This window comes from Mus caroli, unplaced genomic scaffold, assembly GCF_978045245.1.
Source record: "Mus caroli unplaced genomic scaffold, Mus_caroli_1 scaffold_15, whole genome shotgun sequence".
NCBI lineage: Eukaryota > Metazoa > Chordata > Mammalia > Rodentia > Muridae > Mus > Mus caroli.
Window position 1 is genome coordinate 47,672,391 of NW_028227270.1, and position 17,842 is coordinate 47,690,232.

Below are 17,842 nucleotides of genomic sequence, written 5' to 3' on the forward strand. Positions count from 1 at the left end.
TAAATAAGTAAAATAATAAAAATTGAAAACAAACAAAAATAAATAAATAATAACTAAAAATTAAAAAAAAAAAAAAAAAGAAAGAGTTCAGGGCAAACCCCAGCAGACTTGTGACTACAACGCAGTCATCCCTGTCATGGTACAGCGGCTGAAGTTTCCAAAATTATCATTATAGAAATATTAAGTATACAGAGCACCAAAATGCAAGTTCTATATAAGCCCAGCCAAGTTACTCAAGTTCAGCTTGGAGCGTGAAAGGATCGTTAAAACACACATGCTCAGGATGTGGCTCAGTTGGTAGAAGATTTGCCTAGCAAAGTACCAAGCCCAGGTTCAATCCTGATCAGCAGTACATTTAAAAAACAAAACAAACAAAAGTGGGTGTGGCAACACATTACTGTAATACAAGCAGTTGGTAGAGGCTCCCATCCGGAGTTCAAGGCCATCTTCAAACTACAGATTGAACTCAAGGCCGCATAAGACCTTGTCTCAAAACAACTAATGAATTAAAAGTGCATGCTTGTCCTCTGGTTAACAGTGCAAATTTCAGGAAGCCAGACAGTTCTTCCCTTCCTAGAAGCTGAATCCTCAGCCCTGACTGGTGTCAGGCACTACTTTAGAGTCCTGATACTGTAGGGAACAAGAAATGAATCAAAAGGAAAATTACCTCTGCCTGAGACACTAATCATATAGGACATCTGCAGATGTGTAGAATTGTCTGCCTCAGGCCACTGGGCACCAGGAAGAGCTTTGGGGACTCTACTCTGGGGGGTGGGGGTGGGGTCTCTTAATGCTGCTGACCCTCCACAGTTCCCTGGCTGATGGACACTGAGTTTGGACTTCTAGATTCTGCCTCCACCTTACAACTGATTTTATGTGCTTAGCCAGGCAGCAGCCCCTTGAGATATAGAATGCTTTGTCTGTGCAGAGAAAGCTGGACAGTCCAGCATCTCATGGAGAGGGGCACAGAGTGAGACAGGCAGGCTGCTAACCTGGGTTAGGCCACTTCCGGGCCAGCACTCCTAGTCTGTGAATGCAGGCTCCTAAAAGTATGGACTAGAGGAAGCGCAGTTTCTACTGCCTGTATTCTGGGCAGCAAAAGCTCTGATGCCATATAAAAGATCTGTCTCTTGAGAATTGCACCCTCTTTTCCTTCCAGACCCAGAACCTCGAGCCCGAGACTCCCATGTAAAACTTGGGGTAGGTGCAAGGCCAGCTGCAGCTGTAGGTCTGTGCTGGGTCCTCTCACCTCAACGGCTGGAGTGGGGCCTATTAGGATCTAGGTCTAGAAGAGAGTTGGAACAGGGAGGAAGCAGTCAGTTCAAGGTGACTTGCCATCAGCAGAGGGGGTGATTAGAAGTAGGATGGAGAGAGATTCCCAGGCCCATCCCCACCCCGTGGAAAGTGAAAGTGCCAGAGAGCTCCGGATCCAAGGAACAAAGAGCAGCAAAGAGAAGCCCGCGCTCAGAGTGCGCAGCCCCCTCCCCAGGCTTACACGGGCCTCCGTCCTTCCTCTAAGATCCCAAGGGAAGTTTGGCTGGTCCAAGGTCAGTGGAGGCAGATCTGGGATCCCAGTCAGATTTATCGGATGACCACACTGGGCCATTCTGGAGAAAAAGAAAGCTTGCCCAGAGGAAGCTGTCCGTCAGTGAGATCACCCATCCAGGGGTCTGTACCTCCAGCTCTCCCAGGTACCACCTAGACACCTGGGCCTTCCCGTTCCATAGGTACCTCCAGTAGCTCTGCAACTCCTCCCTAGTCCCGTCAGAGTTGCCAAACCAAGTAGTTTCCGGTGCTCCAGCCTCGATGCTCCAGTCAGGCCATGGAGAGAGGTGGGAACCGCGCCCCCAGGGCTGACTGAGTCAAGCCAACAGGGAGATATGCAGCGGGCGCCTCAAGCAAGGAGCAGAGCACTGAATTCAAGAGACTGAACGAACAGGGCCAACAAACCACCAGCCCAAGAATCCTCTCCAGTCTCGGGTCACTCCTCCGAGCCAGGCAGATACCAGTTGGCCCTTCTGACCCCTTCCCATCGCCCCGCTACGCTCCGCGCGGGCCGCCGCCAACCAACGAGTCAGAGCGGCCCAGCGGCAGCAGAAGGGCCCAGCCTCTGCCTTTGTCCCGTTGCAGGTGCGGCCAAGCTCACCCGGCGTAGGGGAGGTAGGATCCACGCTCTCGGGAGACTCAGGTTCTTCCGTGCGCTCAGCAGCTTCGTCCCCGGCGCCGTCGGCGCGCGCCTCCACCGGCACCACCGTAAAGTTCGTGGGCATGGCTCCGTTACACTCTGCTGTCCCTCGCAGCCACACGCTGCCCCAGAGCAGCCGCCGGACTCCGGCGTAGGGGCGGGGTCCGCCCGGCCCGCCCTGCCCGCCACGTGACCTCACCTGCCCGCCCCCACGGCTCGGGAAAAGTTTGTCCGGGGTGGGGTCGGGAGGCTTCCGGAACGACCACGCCCACTAGAGGCTCCGCCCCTTGAAACTCCGCCCCTGTAGCCACAGTCTCAGGGTTGTCCCGCCAGAGCCCTGTACCCTCAAGGACTCGGTACGCACAAACCCAACCTCTAGAGGCCACCGCTGAATGAACTGCCCACTGATGCAGACCTCCCTCAGCATAGGAGACACCAGTTCCGCCCCGCAGGACCGCGTCCTCCTCCCACTCCTACTCACAACACAGACTCAGAGCCCTCCCGCCCTCCAAGAGCTGCTCATTCACCACTTCCACAGCTTCAGTTCTTCCATTCTCACTCCAAACTCTCGTGGGGCTCTTCTCCCACCACCCCACAGATCATGGCTCCTTTCTCTCAGTTTGCAGCGCCTCATCCCCACCAACGCTGGTGATCTGGGCCCAGGCCCTGACCAGGTCAGGCTGCTAACCTAGCCCAGGGAGTAATGGCTAATAAGGGGAAGCTGTGTACCCTGGGGTTAAGTAATCCCACCCAAGAAGGTCACTGGGCTCTGGGACAGGCCTAGCCAGCCAAGCCCAAGGCTCTTTGTACCTGCTGGCAGGAGTGTTCCACGATCCAACCTGGGGAACCCTTGCAGCCCAAACTTGGAGGGTGGCAGTTCCTCCCTTTGGCTCCAAGGACAGGTAAATTCCGAGGGTAGTAGTGACAGGAAGATCTGAGCAAAGAGTTCCAGAATACCACATGGTGGAAGTCACAGATCTTCCGGAATTTCAGGACCTTGTGCATTTTCAATGAAAGACTAGTGAAAAACTGGAAACAAATACTCTTCAAGAGAGAATGGAACTAAAATGTTAGGGGCAGGCTCAGTAGGAGAGGGTTCGCTACGATTTCAGAGACCCTGGTATCATACATACCCAACACATCCTACAAAAAGCCATAGCCCCCAGGTGCAACAAGTCAACCAAAACTGTTTTAGATGGTCAATGAGAAACTATGTCTAGAGCTGCCTTACAACCTGTGGAACAGGGCCAGCCAGGTGGCCTGGCCCAGTTCAATCAGGGACACGGACTGGAAGGCAGCTGCCGGACCAGTGACACCTCTGGGATAGGCTGGGATACCGGAGTTAAAGGGATTTGCATATCCTACTGATGAGAATAAAATATTTCGAAACCAACTCAGAAAAGCCATTTCTATGAAAGTCCAACTGTACCGGCTTTCTGCCCTCTGCCAGGAAGGAGCTTGGGGGAAACATGGGCCACTCAGGAATGGCCTCTTATACAGTTTCCAGCTCCTATGGGGGATAGGGTACAGCTTGCTCAGATCATACTGTCACCCCACCTCCCTCCAGGAGCTATCCATAGCAAAGAGGGAAGGGCTATCACCTGTTTCCCCTGCTCAGCTGGACCTTAGGTGGAAATAGTGACCACCTTCTCCTCCTCAGAACACCCTCCAGACTGGCAAACACTTGAAACTTAGCCCTGTCCCTTTCCCTGCCCTCTCCCTCTATTGTTTTTAAAGACGGGGTCTCATAGCCCAGGTTGGCCTCAAATTTTGATATAGAGACAAAGATGACTGAATTCTTGATCCTCCTGCCTCTACCTCCCAAGTACTGGGATTACATACATGTACAGACATGCCCAGCTATAGTCCTTTTGACAAATGTGCCTGTCTCTCAGCCCCATTTCTTCTGGCTGACTGAGCACCAGCAAGGTCTATTACTATGGCATGATATCCACAGGCTGGGAACTCAGACAACACTGAACGCTGCACCCAGTGAAGCTAAGGAAGATTATTGTCAATACACTCAGGTACACTGGGAACTTGAGTGGGGAGGGGGTGCCCTGTGAGCTTGGTGACTTAAAGGAAGAGCCCATGGAACAGGGAAGAGTAGCCTATGGGAATGTTTTAATCCCCACAAAGTAGAGATGTAAGGTTTCCATCAACGCAGTATGGAGAGCCTCAGGGCCAATGTAGCACCAGGTATTTTAACTTGAAAGAAAGTAAGTAGCTCACACAGAACCAGTGGACAGACAGTACATCAGCTACCACACCTCCCTACACATGTGAGGGATGTTCTGCTGACTTCAAGGATTACAAAACACGGAATGAAACTGTACTTTATACCTGCTCCAGACAGGACCCCCAAAGCTGATACATAAATACTCAACCTATGAAACTACATTTTTCTTGACATGAGACCATGCATGCAGAGGTTAGAGACTGGAAAACTCTGAGAACATGTTATTCAATGAGCACCAGACTGTAAAATTTCTCAAGCTGCAATGAGATGTGCATCCTTTGGTCCATTGTGCCCCCTCCCTACCTCCCTCTCCATGTGTGATGTGTGAGCATGTGTGTGTGTGTGTGTGTGTGTGTGCTGGCTTGTGCTGTAGGTAAGCACATGGATAATGCATGTGACAACCTCCACTATGGGTCCTTAGGCACCTTCTTCCTTTTGTTCAAGATAGTTTGGCACTCTTGGCACGGAGCCTACCTAGTCTAACTGCCACTGAGCTTCCAAGAAGTCACCTGTCTCTACCCACCATCTCCCAGTAGTGCTAGGATTACAAATACTACATGAGTTACAGGATTCAGTAAAACACTTGCAACCAGGCCCTCTCCCCAGTACCTCTGAAGAGCTTTTTTTAAAAAAAAAAAATTATTTATTTAATGTATGTGGGTACACAGTCGCTGTCTTCAGACAGCCCATTACAAATGGTTGTGAGCCACTATGTGATTGCTGGGAATTGAACTCAGGACCTCTGGAGGAACAGCCCATGCTCTTAACTGCTGAGCCATCTCTCCAGCCCTTTGAAGTGCTTTTAAGCCACTCAAGAAATAAGATGCAAAGGCCTGGCTCTCTTGTCACCTTCTTCCCCGGCCTCAGAGGTCTGCCCTTGCTCAAAGGCACCATCTAGGCCTAATGAAGCACTGATATTCAGCTACTGCTGAGACCAGCGGTACAGTACAGGTAGAGCTGTGTCTCTCCTATATGTTATTATCCACCCCAAGCTGTTAGCTTCAAGGAACCAAGGCACACCAGCAACGCCTACTCCTAGCTGTGACTGCTTGTCTTTTAAAGGTCCAGGGCTTTGATGCACATAGTCATAGGCACAAAGGAACTTCCTGTTGCCTCTAGGCTTCGTCACCCACAACCATAGGCCCTGGCATCTGAGGGTTAGCCTAAGCTGAATGCTTCTTTGGGAGGCCACTGTCAAGATAGACCAAGGCCATAGCCTGCTTCATATAGACTTCCCCAATGCACATTATTCCAGCAATGGTCAGGAAGGGACCATCTAGTACTGTTCTGTGAGGGGTAAGCTAGGGTCAGGAGCCTTGGGCTCTGGTAAGGTCCATCTGCCTCCAGGCAACCAGCTCCACAATGCTATTCTTTCTTCATCCAAAATATGGTCCACTTAGACCAATGGTATGCACAGAGTGTCACCCAAAATGGCCATTCAATGCCACTGTCTGGTCACCATCTCAGATTGCACTGCTCATCACTGCTATCAGCTCAGGGCCATCCACTCAGCTGTAGTGACTGCCATGTCTAATTCGCTGCTCAGATGTTCTCAAGCTATGGGAGCCCAGCTGGGCAAGAGATCCCTTATGTGGCCTCCAGAGGCTGATAAAGAAACCTAGCTTGCAGTGTTTGTCAGCAGCAGCAGCTGCCAAGTGCAGATTGGCCTTCAGCATCCCTTTGTGACCTCCAAATGTAATCATCTCCCAGGATAAACTGGAAAAAAAGTATTCTCCATGAAAATCTGGACATTTCTGTTCCCCCGTAGCATGGGTGAAGAAGGGAGCCCAGTGCACATGATAGCCACTGTACACGGGTGCATGCTACAAAGAGCAATAGAAAAGCGGGAAAGACTAATCAGCTAGTCCACCAGGGACATCACGCATGGGCAGGCACCTGTAGGCACATGTAAGAGACTGCTCCAAGCCATAGTTCCACCCTGTTGTAGCAAACCCAGTTCCCAGGCTGTCAGGGGCATGCATAACCTGCAGCCACCTCTACACACTGTACAGCAGGGACCAGAAAAAACAATGATCCAGAAACACCAGTTCAACAGTGACCAGAGGACTGAGTGCTCAGATCATGGAAATGTTAGAGTTCCCCAGCGCATCCACAGTCTTGAAAATTGGAGCCATTGCCACACAGGTTAATAGGTGCTGCCCTCGTGCCCTTGCTGAAGGCTAAAGGAGGTGCTTGCAATTTGGTCCACCTGAGGTTTGAAATGGAAACCCCAGACCTGAGGACTATATGGAAGACACATCCAGTGCAGGAGATGGTCATGTCATTTGACCTGATCTGGCGGGAACAGGGGTTGTATGCACAGAATTCAGACTGTAGAAGTGGGCCTCACCCTGCTTGAGCTGCCCTCAGGAAGAAAATGGAAGTCCATTCAGCCTTTAAAAAGCATAGAACTGCTGGGCATGGTGGCACAAGCCTTTAATCCCAGCACACGGGAGGCAGAGGGAGGCGGATTTCTGAGTTCAAGGCCAGCCTGGTCTACAAAGTGAGTTCCAGGACAGCCAGGGCTACACAGAGAAACCCTGTCTGAAAAAACCAGAAAAAAAAAAAAAAAAGTATAGAACTGGGCTGGTGAGATGGCTCAGCGGGTAAGAACACTGACTGCTCTTCCGAAGGTCCTGAGTTTGAACTCAGACCCAGAAGCCACATGGTGGCTCACAACCATCCATGAGATCTGACGCCCTCTTCTGGTGTGTCTGAAGACAGCTACAATGTACTTATTTATAATAATAAATAAATCTTTGGGCCAGAGCGAGTGGGGTTGGCTGGATTGAGCAGAGGTCCTAAATTCAATTCCCAACAGCCAGATGAAGGCTCACAACCATCTGTACAGCTACAGTGTACTCATATACATAAAATAAAATAAATAAATCTTTAAAGAAAAAAAAAAGTACAAAACTATTCTTCCAGTTTCTAACCTCAACGCCCAAGTCTGTGCTTTTTTTTGTAACAGATTTCAGAACTACCTAATCCAGGGCCCTGCACCCTGCCCAAGCGCACCAAGTGACTGCTTGCTAGTCCGCAAGTTCCACACTTACTTGACAAGGAGAGAACAGGGGTATTTCTGACCTATCCTTTTGTCAACAGAAAGAGGCAAGCCAGCAAAAGTTTGTTAAATAACAAAGCCGACAAAGAAAGAAAGAAAGAAAAGAAAAGAAAAGAAAAGAAAAGAAAAGAAAAGAAAAGAAAAGAAAAGAAAAGAAAAGAAAAACTCATCTGGCCCCCAGTCCATGACAAAGGTGCCTGGCCCCAAGCCCCAAGGGATGAATTTCTAGAAGTAGAAGTCCTAGATAAAGATTTGGCCCCAAGGTGGCCAGCCTGCACCAAGGCCAGGAAGAGCCCCAGCCTTATCTTCCCTATCAGCCCGAACGTGAATGTGGCGGTAGAGCTCACAGTGTTTACAACCACACTGGGTAGGGAGGAGGCCTAAATTCAAGGTCAGTGCTTTCTCTCTCTCTCTCTCTCTCTCTCTCTCTCTCTCTCTCAATCTCTCTCTCTCTCTCTCTCTCTCTCTCAGCAGGACAGCAGCCCAATATTGAATTGATCCCAGGAACACTTGAAGCTCTTTAATTACGCTGGGGTGTGTGGTATGTGTGCCTGTAATATATACATATATTTGTTCTGCTCCTCTAGAGAACCCTGACTAATACACATCCTAAGCCCTTTTTGTTCATAGCCTCAAATAACCCTGGAAAAGAAGACAACATCTATAGACACAGTAATAACATAATGCCTTTTTTTGAGTTCCACGGTGGCCAAGTCACTTGCTCAAAAAGGAGGGCAGGGTCAGGACAAGAAAACAAGTTCTAGGAGCCTGGAATGGATGAAAGGGCCAGGAAGCCTCTGCCCTGCCCAATGGGACACGTGCCTGAGCTGCCCTTAGGAACTGAGACGATTCTGATGGGAAGATGGGAAGAAGCGGTTATGTGCACCATCCTGGCCTCAGAATAGATGCTCATGCTGGCATCCAGTGACTTGTGTAGGTGGTGGAATGCCTAGAAGATAAATGTGGCTTATGAATGTCAGGGTGAGTCCCATACCAACCTCCTCAGCCCAACAGTCCACTCCTAAGTCACAGCTCCCAGACAGCATCACAGCTGTGGCTGTGCACACAGTAGGAGTTCTGTCTCAGTCTACAGAGATAGAGCCAGCTCTTCCCACATAGTGCCCATTCCCACATGCTCTAGACTTCTTACATTCAAGCTTCATCAACTAACCCATTCTCCTTCCAGTTTGACTGAACATCAGGACAAGCTGACCTTTTTTTTTTTTTTTTTTTTTTTTTTGGTTTTTCGAGACAGGGTTTCTCTGTGTAGCCCTGGCTGTCCTGGCACTCACGTTGTAGACCAGGCTGGCCTCGAACTCAGAAATCCACCTGCCTCTGCCTCCCGAGTGCTGGGATTAAAGGCGTGCGCCACCACGCCCGGCCAAACTGACCTTTTGACCAAGCCAGTCCCCTCCCTCTATGGACTGGTCAAGGTCAAGGAGATTTTGGAGGTAAGATTCAAGAACCCATTCAGTGTCAGAATCAGGACTGACATCTATCCAAGTTGAAAATCCCTCCTCGCAGAGTAACTGTGGCCATTGAGTTGTCACATGCCACACTAACAACAGTTGGCCACAGGTCACTGTCCACAGGTTGCTGGCACCTCGTGGGTGTTAAAAACTTCTAATTAGAGTTGGTAAAGGCACTTGCTATTCAAGCCAGAGTTTGATTCTCCAACCCAAGCAAAGGTAGGAGAGAAGTCCACAAAGTTGCCCTCTGACCTCTACATGCATGCCATGGAATATCCCTACCCCCATACTATGCAAATATGTTCATGAATAAGAAAGAAAAAATTTAATCTGGTTATTTAGCTGCTATTTCCTAGTTTGAGGGGGTTTTCATGGGGGGGGATTTGTTTGTTTGTTTGCTTGCTTGCTTATTTTGAGTCAGAATCTCAATGAATAGCACTCATTGGCCTGGCACTCAATATGTCGACCAGGCAGACCTCTGAAGTTACTTCAGCCTCCTGCTTCTGACTCCCAAGTGCTGGGATTACATGCGTGCACCACCATTTTTTTTTTCCTTTTTAAAATAATGTATTCTGTTTAAGTGCAAAGGAAAAACTACCAATAGAATAAATGTTAGCATCATCCTTTGGCCTGAAATGCTTCCCACAGCTTTACAGCATCACCAATACCAACGCCTTCTCTTCTCAAACTACAGCTCTGTCCCCAAGAAACAGCAGCTCCCCAGCCCCTGACCCCACCATTCTTCCTGGTCTAGGATAACAGTGACTCTAGAGACACCACGTGACTGAAGTCACACTTCTGTCCTTTCAGAACTGGCTCGATTCACTGAGCACAATGTCCTGGAGGCTCATCCATGATGCAGCTTGTATCACAGTGTCCTTCCTTTCCAGAGCCAGTAACATTGCATCATGGGATGGACCACGTCTCGCTTACCTGATGGGCACTCGAGTTCTTCCCACCTCTTCACTGTTGTGAATAATTTTTCTTAAGTTTCCCCTATATGGAATGAACAGCACAGTCCCTGGGGTATATGCCGAAGCAGGATAAAAGTGGTTAAGGGATGCACCACTCCTTTCCTATAGAGAAGCACACATTCACATACAACCTATCTGGGAAAAGCGAGACACAGCATGGTGGGGTCTGTCTGCTGGGGCTAAGGGATGACTTCCTGCCCTGCCTAAACCAAGCATATTCTGTAACATGTGCAGCACTGGCCAGACAGAATACAGCACAGTCCTTTAGTAACCAGATGCCACTCACTGCCCAGAGATAAGCAGGCTACCTCCCACCATGATCTCTGTCCTATTATTAAACCAGTGTCGGCAAGGTGACAAAGGTCTATGCCAAAGGTCATTCTTTGGTTGCAGGCAGGTGGAGATGGCAGTCTTGCAGACCCTGGGGGATGTTGTTGCTGCACCCACCGAAAGACACCTCAGCAAGCAGAGTAGAAACTACTGCAGGACCCTCAGCCCACTGGAGGGGCCTGAATACCAATGCAAGGCCCTTGAAGCCTGGGGCTGGACATCTGCAGTGCAGCCCTGCTGGGAAATAATACCAGCGCCTCAAAAATCCAGAGGGTCCACTGTTGGATCCCAGAAGGACTTCCAGATGGATGAGTAAAACCTTCCAGCCATGTTTTACACCCTTAGGGACAGCCGTTCAGTAAGACCACGGGGCAGATGGAGACTGAGGCATTGTAGGTGGACCCTTTCCAATAGGCTGAGGAACACTCAACCTCTGAGCATTTCTCTGTGTGCCAGAGGACCTGCATGTACATTGCTAAGGATGGTAAATTCTTACCAAACTGACTCAGAGCCGGGCGTGGTGGCACACGCCTTTAATCCCAGCACTCGGGAGGCAGAGGCAGGCGGATTTCTGAGTTTGAGGCCAGCCTGGTCTACAAAGTGAGTGCCAGGACAGCCAAGGCTACACAGAGAAACCCTGTCTCGAAAAACCAAAAAAAAAAAAAAACTGACTCAGTTTTTCATCTTCTCACATTTTAAAATTTGAATTTTGCTTTAAAGACCAAACTAAAATCTACCTTTCCCCCACAACCAGTTCTCTTCTATTTCATTAAAAGAAGAGAGAAGGAGAAATATGTTTGCCTAGCAGTTGCTGACTTAGATAACTCTCTTGGCTTAATCACCCTGTTCAAACCTTAAATATTTGACTTATGTCCCATGACAGAGTTAGACAAACATAATGTTAAAAATTGCTGCCATCAAGAGTGAACTTCTCTGTGTAAATAATGCAAGTCATTAATTTCTATTTCCTCGGGGCATGAGTTAAAAATACATTTTGAGGATGAGCTTTGATTGCTATTGAAGGACTGCAACATCACATGGCCCTCACAACTCTAAACTCACTATGCCAGGTCAGCCTCCCCCCAAGGCAAGCTCGATCCTTTCTACAAGACAAATTGCACAGTCCATAGATGTACAATACCAGGATATGGCCGAGTCCAGAGACAAATACAAATTATATATATGTGTGTGTTGTGTGTGTGTGTATATATATATGTATATATATGTATGTATATGTATATATATATATATATATATATATATATATATATAGAGAGAGAGAGAGAGAGAAGCAGGGTCAGGACTGATGTATTCAGAGCACTTGCATATATAGATGCATGAGGCTGTGAGTTCAATACTTAGAGGGGAGGGAAGAGAAAAGGAGGGGGGAGAGAGATCACCAAGTAGCGGTTAGTTCAGCTAACAGGTACATGTAGTTCTACTGTACCCTGTTATGATTATGAATGTTTTACCATAGGTGTGGTGTATGTTTGAGGAGATAGATATGTCACCCTGACTTAAAAAACCAGTATCTCTCCTACTCCCTTTTTCTCTGTTTCTGTCTTTCTCCCTCTCTCCGTCTCTAACTTTGTGTTCTAGGTTATCAAGTAAGTGAAATTAATATTTTGTTGTTGTTATCGTTGTTCTGTTGTGGTTTCTGTTTTTTGTTTTTGTCTTTGCATGCATGTTTGTGCACCGTGTGTGTGTATGTACCTAGTATCCTCAGAGGTCAGAAGAGAGCTTTAGATCTCATGGAATTGGAGTTATAGATGGTTGTGAACTACCATGTGGATGCTGGGTACTAAACCCAAGTCCTCTGCAAGAACAACAGGTGCTTTTTGTTTTGTTTGTGTTTGTTTTAAAGATTTATTTACTTATTTTATGTATGTGAGTACACTGTCGCTCTCTTCAAACACACCAGAAGAGGGCATCAGATTCCATTACAGTTGGTTGTAAGCCACCATGTGGTTGCTGGGAATTGAACTCAGGACCTCTGGAACAGCAGTCAATGCTCTTAGCTACTGAGTCATCTCTCCAGCTTCTGAACTTAATTTTAAAAAGAACAGGGGTGGGCATGGTGGTGCACGCCTTTAATCCCAGCACAGGAAGCAGAGGCAGGTGGATTTCTTTTTTTTTTTTTTTGGTTTTTCGAGACAGGGTTTCTCTGTGTAGCCCTGGCTGTCCTGGCACTCACTTTGTAGACCAGGCTGGCCTCGAACTCAGAAATCCGCCTGCCTCTGCCTCCCGAGTGCTGGGATTAAAGGCGTGCGCCACCACGCCCGGCTGGCAGGTGGATTTCTGAGTTCGAGGCCAGCCTGGTCTACAAAGTGAGTTCCAGGACAGCCAGGGCTATACAGAGAATCCCAAAACAAAACAAAAAACAAAAACAAAAAAAAAAAAAAAAGGAAGGGTCGGTCCAAGAGACTAGGATGCCTACAACCTACATGACCACTTGGCAAATGTTTCCTTGAAGATAACTGCAGAATCAAGGCATCTCCAGAACCATAAAAGCACAGGCCTGGTCCTGAGAAAGTCCAGAAATGAAGACCATGAGACAGGGGCCAGCCATGAAGATCAATCTAAGCTACCTCCTAGACATAGCAGCTGTGTGGAACAGATTCCAAAAACAGAGATGCCTTGGAGGTAAGAGCACAGATGTCTCAGGTGCAAATGGCCTTAATTACAAGCTTTCTGAGCAAGTCGCCGGCAGCTGTCTCAACAAAAGCTAGGGCCACATACTAAGAATGTGATTCCTACTTCTAAAAATTCACTCTTCTGTGCGAGGAATACAGTTCTGTGGTAGAACAATTTCCTAGCACATGCCTAGGGTCCAATCCCTAGGACTGCAACAAACAGATACTACTTGTTCAATCCCAAAGGAGGCAAAAGAAAACAGCCCTGGCATTCACTGGAGGAGCTGTAGACCCAAGAGAATAAAGAGTGGACAATTTGCTGTGAGAAGCTAGAGATTTCAAAACACTGGGCTTGGTAACTGATAAAAAACACTGGGCAGGGAAAAAAAATCAGAGATTAAGATTAAGACAAGACTGTACAAGCTGGTACAAGCACACATCTCACTCCACCATGCTACCCCCTTCCACTGAGGCTACTCACCTCCACTAGCATGGGAACAAAAAGCAATGTGACCTTTGTTCACAAAGGAACGGGCAGAAAGTCAGCCACAGAAAGACCACAAGAAAATTGTTAAAGCCTTGAGGATTTAAGCAATGCATTCCAAGGACCTGATGTCTTGAAGGAGTCCCAACTGAAATTGAACCCTATCTGTTTCCCCAGGGTGGGGGTAGAGGAGTTTCCTCCTTGTGGATCTAGCAGTGATTACAAAGACAATCTAGGGGGGGTTACACTGTGTTTCCAGAGAGCCATGTGGAAATCCAATCCCAGGTGCCTTCCTACTCCACATAGCAGCGCTCACTTCACTGGGCTACACAACCGCAGTGCGTTCCAGCACGGAAACCAGCTGACCCCAGAGGAACAGACCGTGATGGGAACCAGCACCTCTGCAAAAGTTTAGTTGAGATGAGGTGATGCTGTGGGCACTAATTCCATGCCTGGCACCCTCATGGAAAAAGATCTGAAGGTTCCGAAGGGGGACACAAGAAGAACCTACCAGAGGTGACAAAGACTCTATGCAGCACACAGCCTTCCAGACCATTGTCCTGTGCTCTTCCTTCCCACTCTGTAAAATCCCCAAGTACCTTCAGGCAGAACCTTGAGAAGGAGAGGCCCTCATTCTTATTCTAAGGGCCTTGAGTAAAGACCTTGAATAAATCTGATTTCCCTTCCAGCTCACATTTCTTGAATATTGACTTTTGAGTGGAGACAAATCCAGCAACAACATTTACCATCCTGGCAGAAATAAAGATATTTGAGACATCCGTGCCCCTCCCTGTGGCTATCAAACTACTGAAACTACAGACCCCCAAGAAGTTGGAATTTTTCTCAGGAATCTCATGCTGGGAGAAGGAAAAAGCTGCGTGAAGCCTAGTGCTACCCAGAAGGAAAGCTTATTTCCAGGAAAGAGATGTCTAACACTTGTGACAACTCCACAGACCACCTTGCAGGGCAGACTGGAGCTCAGACAATGAGATAGGTAGACCAACCCTCAGACCAGGACTCTTAGTCACACAGATATCCTGGCTTCTAGTTCCACCTCAACCTCTCATTGGTTCCTCAGAGAGACTGGGTCAGGAGAGCCTACTGCATCTCTTTGTTCCTCTTCCAAGGGTGGCCATACAGATACATCTTTTTCTGCTTCTCACTATTCCTTGTTCATTTAATTGGCCTGTTAAGGACAGGAGACTGAGCCTGGAATGCAAGAGCAGCCAGGGACCAGGTTCTGACTCTCTCTACTCCAATAACAATACTACAACACTCAACTGTAGGGACAGTATAGGCTCAGGAGCCCCCAAGTCCACAGTTCTCAGCACAAAGGAGATTTAATTGCCCCAGAGGGAGAGTGGGCAGGGAATAAGAGACAAACACAGGAGATAGAGGATGAAGGAGAAGGGAACAAGGGAGAAGGGAAGGGGTATTTGTCCTGGAGGGAGTTAAAGGACTGCCTTTGGTAGAGAGGTGACAGAGGTGGCCCATTGGTTAGTGGCAGTTTATAAATATAAAATAGGAAACCCCCTGTTAAAATGAGGTGTTTAATTTTAATTGGGCATGTTAATTAGATGAGCCAAAGGGGGCTTTTGATAGCTGGATTTCAACACTTTGATTCCTGGACCTTGGTTGTCAGCCTCAGGAGGAGGAAGTGGCCAAGGCTAGCTTTAGGAATGTAATCTAATGGTTTTTTAGCAAGGCAGAGGTAATCAGGGAGAAGGGCGAGGCCTGCCAGAGTGGTTTGCCATGCTCAGGCTGGCTAGAGGTCCTTCACTCAGTACATCTAGTTATTTCCTTAAGAATATTAGTTCTTAAAACTAATTTTAAAAAATTCAGAGCCGGGCGTGGTGGCGCACGCCTTTAATCCCAGCACTCGGGAGGCAGAGGCAGGCGGATTTCTGAGTTCGAGGCCAGCCTGGTCTACAAAGTGAGTGCCAGGACAGCCAGGGCTACACAGAGAAACCCTGTCTCGAAAAACCAAAAAAAAAAATTCAGAACTGCATTGACTCTCAAGAATCTGACAGGCTGAGAACTCCAGTGTGGTGTGACACATCCGTGTGACCCCTGGCACGTGTCTGTGAAGTATGTACACCATGTATAAATATGCCATCCTGTGTGAGTAGCAATGTGCCCCTCAAGCAGCTAGGAAGGGTAGCTTGGGGTGGACGTCTTCCATAGCGAAAGTCTTTGGAGAAAACAGGCTGAGCTGTGGCCCCGAGTTGAAACCAAGTTCTACAGCCTACAGAGCTCTACAGTTAGAGCTGGTTAGATGGCTTGGCGGTTAAGAGCACTGACTGCTCTTCCAGGGGTCCTGAGTTCAATTCCCAGCAACCACATGGTGGCTCACAACCATCTGTAATGGGGATCCAACACCCTCTTCTGGTGTCTCTGAAAACATACATAAAATAAGTAAATAAATCTTTAAGAAAAAAAAAAAAAGAAGAACTGTGCACTTAGACCTGGTCCTTATTTAAATGTCATATAAGGGAGCCTCATTAAATGTCCCTGGGAAGAGGGCACAGACACCCTGACTAAAATCCACCTGAGGCAACCCAGGTTCTTCCCACAGTACCAGATTCAGATGCACGAAGAGCACAGCCTTGCTTCCTCCCCTCGGGCTTGTTCTAGACTGGGCACAACTGCAAACGTGCTTGCACAGACACTCAAGGGAGCCTCAGAGTCGCCCTGGCTGCTTTCCCATCCTTGTCATGCATTGTGGCTTCAGCTGCCACACCTTCTCTTTCTCCAAGGCACGGCTAAATCCCATCACCTGCTCTGGCTTACTCTCCTTATGGCCTGCAAACCCCTGGCGCTCCTGCACAGCTTGGGTAGGATCTGGAGATTGTAAATCTGATGGCCACACATGGCACTTTTCTGTGAAGACTGCACCCTTGCAAGTCCTGAGAACAACCGGCACCCAGGGCTTGCTGTTCCTGGAGCACAGTTATGCCTTCCCGCAAGGTGCCTTCTGCAGTCACGACTGTTGTGTTTTATAAAAGGATAAAGAGGGAAGGAATACATTTGGTGGATGTGCAGTCAGGTGTGGGGGAAGGGAGTGCCTCTGCTGGCCCATGCTGAGGCATCCCTCTCCCCTGAGGGACCAGTCACATGATGGTATAGTATAGAATAGAGTTTATTCAGGACATGGAGAAGGGAGTTGAGAGGTTAGTGGAGACAGAGAAAGGCACAGAGAATATAGAGGCAGGCCATGAGCACATGGAGGGGGGAGGGGAATGAGGCGAGAGGAGGAGAGGGACATGAGGACAGAGGGAGGGCAAGAAGGCAAGAGAGAGGAGGGGGCAAGCAGCCCCTTCTATGGTGAGTCGGGCACACCTGGTTGTTGCCAGGTAACTTGTGGGGCAGAGTCTAGACAAAATGCTAACAATTGCTATTGGTGCTAGCTCCTTCATCCATCCTCTTAGGCCAGCCTGGGTGGCAGGAAGTGCTGCCTCAGTTCTGAGAGACGCCTAGGATGCATTAGTGACACTTCTTCCCCTCCTTATAGGACAGAATCTTATGGATCTCCAACAAAGGCTGGTGGCACACGGGACTACAAGGAATATGCCCCGAAACTCCAGCCTCAGGTTAACCAGAGACACTTTCAGAGCTTCCCTGATAGAAGAGGTCACCTTCTTGTTCTTTCCATCCTCGTGGGATCCCTAGAAGATGGGAAAGCATGGGCCAGGTGCCTGGCTGGCATCAGCCAACCTCTGCCCAGAATGACTGGCAGCTCTAGGCAGGGCTTCAGTCACACAAATAAACCCAAGAACTCTCAGGAACCACCCACTGTTTCAGGAAGGAGGCTGCAGTTCCACTCTGCTGGATATAATTTCTGGACATGATTAAACAGGAAGGAAATAAAAGACCCTGGCTGAGATTACATTCAGAAGCCTAGCTCTCTGGGCTCTGCATTGCCCACTGTTAGAAACTAGTGATTAACCACTCCTGTTGTTGTCAGAGGCAGCTCAGCTCTGCCATTGTCCCCAAACCTGAAGCCATCAACCCATGCCTGGCAACAAAGCTGTGGGTTTGGGGTCAGGCACAAAGCACGTCAGCACCAGCAGGAAGCAGAGGCCCATTCTGAATTTCCCCTTCTTTTTTTTTTTTTTTTTAAGATTTATTTATTATTATTGTATCTAAGTACACTGTAGCTGTCTTCAGATGCACCAGAAGAGGGCATCAGGTCTCATTACGGATGGTTGTGGGCCACCATGTGGTTGCTGGGATTTGAACTTCGGACCTTCGGAAGAGCAGTCGGTGCTCTTAACCACTCTCCAGCCCCCTGAATTTCCCCTTCTTAAGCAGGAGAGTGTAAACTGCCATGCAGGTCTGGATGTTACCGACTTGGCTTTATTTCTAGATGTAGGTCAGAACTCACACTGGCACTGGGTGTAGTAGTGCACGCTACTAACCCTAGCACTTGGGAGATGGATAAAAGGATCAGAAGTTCAAGGTCAG

The 17,842-nt window shown here is 48.4% G+C and overlaps 1 protein-coding gene across 4 annotated transcripts in view; it reads right to left on the bottom strand.

Annotated features, from left to right (window-relative positions):
* Slc12a7 (solute carrier family 12 member 7) overlaps positions 1-17,842 on the bottom strand; it is an 83,556-nt gene that overhangs the window by 50,306 nt on the left and 15,408 nt on the right. For 2 of the 4 annotated variants that reach the window (XM_021181013.3, XM_029468667.2), the window contains exon 1: positions 2,147-2,335. The exons of the other annotated variants lie outside the window; for them this stretch is intronic. In XM_021181013.3, coding sequence (XP_021036672.1) covers positions 2,147-2,270 — 124 coding nt within the window. In that variant the 5' untranslated portion in view covers positions 2,271-2,335. Of the gene's footprint in view, positions 1-2,146; positions 2,336-17,842 lie in introns of those variants that run through there. 4 annotated transcript variants of the gene reach the window in all.